This window comes from Sander lucioperca, chromosome 3, assembly GCF_008315115.2.
Source record: "Sander lucioperca isolate FBNREF2018 chromosome 3, SLUC_FBN_1.2, whole genome shotgun sequence".
NCBI lineage: Eukaryota > Metazoa > Chordata > Actinopteri > Perciformes > Percidae > Sander > Sander lucioperca.
Genome location: NC_050175.1, coordinates 3879099 through 3884683, shown reverse-complemented (window position 1 = coordinate 3884683; position 5585 = coordinate 3879099). Strand labels below are relative to the sequence as shown.

Genomic DNA, 5585 nt, shown 5'->3' with positions numbered 1-5585 from the left:
CCCTACAATTTACGACATGGCGAGACGTAATCGGCTAAGAAGCAGAACTTTTCAGAGGTGGAGATTGAAACCCTGACATCAACAACAAGTTCACTTGCACTAACGTGTAAACTATTTGGCAGCCTGAAAACTGGTATTACAGTTTTTCTCATTTGCTAAGACACACTAAATGAAACTGGGATCCGCTTTATCTTCATCATCACATTATTAGCACAGCAGAAGTCTTCTCTTGCAAATGTTTTAACACTTTTTCATTTGTTTCACACATTTTTCACACCCTTTGTCAAAACAGTTACCACAGATCTCATTGAAAGACCCCGAACTCTATTGGATTCACTGTGGTGAACAAAACAGCAGCAAGAGGACAAAATCGAGCTCAAGTTTCAAATGAAATTCGGGCAACAATTATTGACCATGTCATCAATCATGGCTTGTCCTTTAGAGAGGCTGGACAAAGGGTCCAGCCCATTCTGACTCGGAGCACTGTGGCATCTATTGTCAGGCTTTTTCGGAATGAGAACAGGTAATTCACAGTGTTACTGTAATGTATACCACTGTGTATTTCAGCTTTACTGTATTGCCCTGTTAGCAGATCAAACTGTGTCTACAGTAATGCAGATGTTTTATCAATCCCATTTATGTGACTGTCATACAGTAATGTCAATTTTGACATGCTTTTTGCTTTTACTTTATAGGATCCACACATTACCACACACTGGTGGCAGAGGAAAGATATTTAGTATTAAACAGGAGTCTGCCATTGTAGATATGGTAGTGGCAAACAATGCAATCAGACTGCGTGAAATCAAGGCAGCAGTAATTGCAGATCAGGGAGCATTTAGAAATATAAACAGTGTGAGTCTATATGGCAACTATAGATCGAGTCCTTAAACGACACCATGTCAGAATGAAGCAGCTGTACCGAGTTCCATTTCAAAGAAACTCTGACATCGTAAAGGAGGCACGATTCCAGTATGTGCAGGTACAGATTTTGTTATTGTAATACCTTGTTTACCATAGTTACATGTGACTGGAATACTGTAATTTGTTTCATGAATTTGTTCTTTTTCTTAGAGAATAATGGAGCTTGAAGCTGAGGGGGCACATCACAAATTCATTTTTGTGGATGAAGCCGGCTTCAACCTCTGTAAAGTGAGGAGACGCGGGAGGAACATCATTGGGCAGAGGGCCGCTGTCACAGTGCCAGGTCAGAGGGGTGCCAATATCACCATGTGTGCTGCCATCTCCAATGATGGGGTCCTTTGCCACATACCAACCATTGGCCCATACAATACAGAACGCTTCATCACATTTCTTGATTCATTGAAAGAAATACTGATTCCACCCGAAGAGAGAGGGCTGTTGAGGCCTGGCATGACTCTGTATGTCATAATTTGGGACAATGTGGCTTTCCATCACTCTCGCCTTGTGAACGAATGGTTTGCAGCACAGCCTCGTATTATGATGCACTTCCTTCCTGCATACTCCCCTTTTCTGAACCCAATCGAGGAGTTCTTCTCTGCTTGGAGGTGGAAGGTGTATGATCACCGGCCATATGAGCAGATGCCCCTCCTGGAGGCAATGAATGCTGGTTGCCTGGCAATAGGTGCAGAGGACTGCCAGGGATGGATGCGCCACGCAAGGAGGTATTTCCCTCGGTGCATTGCAAGGGAAAACATTCAATGCGATGTTGATGAGAACCTGTGGCATAATCGTCAAGAACGAATGGACTAAATGTGAAAGATAAAATATATCTAAAGGTAGTTTCCTTTGGTAGCTTTCAGTATCCATTTGAGTTTGTAAAGTGTCATATTTCATATTGATGGCTGTATTTTGTATTTTGTCCATGTATGATGTGAAAGAATAAATTAATTTGACCACAAGTTGTGGTGTTTGATGGAAATATTTGCTTATGTTGCATGCTTTTAATGTTTTGTGAGTGTTAGAGCATTTTGCTAACAAAATGAGTCATTTTGGCCATTGAGCTTCAGTTTTATCCTGTGTGTTAACTGTTTTGAAAATGTGATGTCAGAGTGGGCAAATGTGTTTAAGCAATTGAGAAAAACTGTAAAGGCTGTCGAAAGAATGCAGAATGGAAAGAGATCACTGATGCGGTCAACAGTGTTGCCGTAGTAAGTCGGACTCCAGCTGAAGTTTATTTAATTTATACATCCTTGACATATGTATGCTATAGTCCTAATAGTAATATACAGGCTTATATTGCAATCTCTTAGGCCTCCATGTAGGTGTACCTATATTTAAATAAACACACAGTAACGGAGTTTATGCAGTGTCTTTTATTTTACTCGTGTTTTTTCATGAGTCAGAGCCAGGCAACTGTGAGCTGCGAGGGAGAGCGCGTGTCCTCCGCCCCCCGTGCTGGACCACCACCCCGACCCTGTCTCCAAGCCGAAATATGTCGGTCAATGGCAGAAATAAATCGTTCACTTGTGGCCATTAACGACACAAAGAGAAACGAAAACCTGAAGAATAAATAAAAATGTTGCACATCGTCATGTTTCCAGTATTGAATATCATTGCCAAACATAACACTATACCTTTTTAAAGCGAGGAATAATAGTAGTTTCCTTAATGCTCTCTGGGCATCAGGTCATCTGGCTCCATCACTACATTTATGGCACCCTGTTTTCCTGTGCGATGTTGTGCAGAACCCCACAGGCTAAAACAATGTTGCAGACTTTTTCTGGCGTGTATAGTAGGGTCCCCCCGCTGATGCAAGTAGAGCCATCTGCGCTTAATCTGATGCAGCTAATACAGACCTACGCTGCCTGTCTCACTGCCATCAGTCACTAATACAGATCTACACTGCCTGTCTCACTGCCATCAGTCACTAATACAGATCTACACTGCCTGTCTCACTGCTACCAGTCAATTACACAGATCTACACTGCCTGTCTCACTGCCATCAGTAGGCTGGAGATATAAGTAGGTTGCATACCTAACAATGTCTAGGTCATAAATAGCAACATGTGGGGTGACCTTTAGCTCACCCAGTAAGAGCGTGCGCCCCATGTAGGCTGAGTCCTCTGTAGCGGCCCAGGTTCGAGTCCAACCTGTGGCCCTTTGCTGCGTGTCATCCCCCATCTCTCTCCCACCTTTCCTGTCTATCCACTGTCACTTTCAAATAAAGGAAAAAGCCCCCCAAAAATAGAACCAATGGTACAGAGATGACCAACCTAAAGAATCATAAAATGCAATAGTGAGTGCAGAATCCAATTTTATTAGTAGCGATGAAGTTGCATGCATGTAAATCACATCACCATAGTTTAATGCAGATACAAATGAGTTTTGCACAATTATATATCTGGCCTAAAATGGAAAGTATTTCTTCCGTAAAGAAATCCCAGTTTTGGCCTAAGCTTTTCAACAGATTATCAATATGCACCTTAAAGGTCATCTTCTAATCGAGCCATATGCCTAGGCATTTGTAGGAAGTAGGGTTGGGTACCGAAATCCGGTGCTAATATGGCACTGATGCCTAAACGACAGGTATCTACTGGACCGAATAGCAACACGGATTTCGGTGCCTTATTTCGGTGCCACTTAGATGCCTGCGCTGCTCTCTGATGCTTCAAAATGGACGCAACAAACGAGGCAACAGAACCATCGCTGCATGTCACGCTGTGTGAAAAAACTGCAATACACATTATTCGCTTGCTCTGTCAGCTCCGCATGTGATTTCTCTATTCACCTTTCTGTAATCATCCTATCAGACTTTTATTTTCAAACTTTATTTATAGATTTTGAATACAATACAAAACTGTGCACAAAAACATTGCATCAAAAGTGCAATTACAGACAACACACAGGCAGAAAGAAAAAAAAGAAAATGGCTCAGGTGGTAGAGCGGTCATCTACCAAATGGAATGGTCTGGTGGTTCAATCCCTGCTCTACATGTCGAAGTGTTCTTGGGCAAACCACTGAACTGGGGGTTCATTGCTCCCGATGCTGCTCCATCGGTGTGTGAATGTTTATCTGATGAGCAATTGACACCTTGTATGGCAGCCTCGGCCACCAGTGTATGAATGTGTGTAAATGGTGAATTGTTAGCCTGGATGCCAGCCGAACTTAGCCCTGCCCACAACATTTGAGGTTGGGAAGTTCGGTCTGGACTTGATCCGTTGTGGAGCAACTATGCTCGAACCAGAGCTGTTTGGAACAATCAAATTGTCAGGGTGGGCTTTATACGAGGAAAGATGATAAACAGTAACGTAATCAACCATGTCACTAAAGAGCGCTTGGGTTGAATTTGTTGACAACAAAGATGGCTGCCTCTAGAGAATTGAGATGTGTAGATTCCGCCATCGCGTCTGTTATAGAAGATATCGACAGCGCATTAATTATAAAATAGGAACAGAGAACCGCAATCACATATGTATACACATTGCCACACCCGTCCGCACGGCATGGAAACTGCCGCCTCTGCCTTTACTCTGTCGAAGCCTGCCTTTGACTTGCAGTTTCTATGACGTCTGTCTCCGTTGCTCTGATTGGTTGTAGGTCTATCCAATTGAGTGCAGAGGCATTTTCTTTCCTGGTTCGGTTGAAACACGCCCCATAATCACAGCCCAGTGGAGCAGTATCAGACTCATATTCTGACTAGAATCTGAGTATGACGACGTCAGGCTAGTGAATTGTGCCTGTAGTGTCGCTGCCTGGAAGGAGACGTTAGGGGCTTAAAACACAGATAAACGTCGGTAAGGCTAGAAAAACACAATTTAAATTCAGTCCATTTACATTTAATGGAGATTGTACAGCCCACTTGTACAGTACTTTGCTGTTTATACTTTCAATACAGTGGTTTGGAACCCTGAATAATAATGTTCTTTGGATTCGCAATACACAATAGCTTATAGTTATCAATATAATGTCAATTTTAATATAATGCTTTCTTACAGTAAATGTGTCTGTCACTCTCTCAATCCATTATCAGTTTGTCTCTCAGTGTGTGTCTCAGCTCTCTCACGTGTGGTTGATGCCATATTATGGCCTTCTTGGGTGGCAAACCCTCCTACATAACAGCTGGCCATGCTTGCCTCCAACAGAGCTCGTGGGCAGATTAGCAAAACAATTTAGTGAACTCTGCTAGACAAAACAGTAGATGCACGATGCTAGGGTGTGACTACAGCTGGTAGTTTAGACCAGTGGTTTCCAACCATGTGCCACCAAGCCCCACAGGTCTGCAGGCTTTCATTCCAACCAAAATCTGAGTTTATTGATAAACACAAAAATTCAGCAGTTAGTCATCAGGGAATGCTTCATCTACTTTTTCTACCAGATAAGAATGCATGAAGCAGTAGTTGGTGAGCCTCTAACCTGACTTTGTTCAGCCATGTCTTAACTCCATCTGCTTATTCTGTCCCAGCACAGTGGAGAATTATTTCTCCACTACTAGCTGACATTTTATTTGACACATTTATGTTGTTCCATTTCTCTGATCGTTACACCATTTTTACTCCTGTAACTAATCAATGCTGCCTTTCATTATGACTGTAGAGAAGCACTACAGTACTCAAGTATGGACACGTTTCACATATGTAAGGGCACAGTCTGCACAATCATA

The 5585-nt window shown here is 42.5% G+C and overlaps 1 protein-coding gene across 1 annotated transcript; it reads left to right on the top strand.

Moving 5' to 3' along the window:
- Positions 1–875: 875 nt before the first annotated feature.
- On the top strand, positions 876–1743 carry LOC116041133. Its single transcript, XM_031286996.2, has 2 exons — positions 876–982; positions 1075–1743. The coding sequence occupies exons 1-2, from the start codon at positions 908–910 to the stop codon at positions 1732–1734; spliced, it is 735 nt and encodes a 244-aa protein (XP_031142856.2). The 5' UTR covers positions 876–907; the 3' UTR covers positions 1735–1743.
- The last annotated feature ends 3842 nt before the right edge of the window (positions 1744–5585 follow it).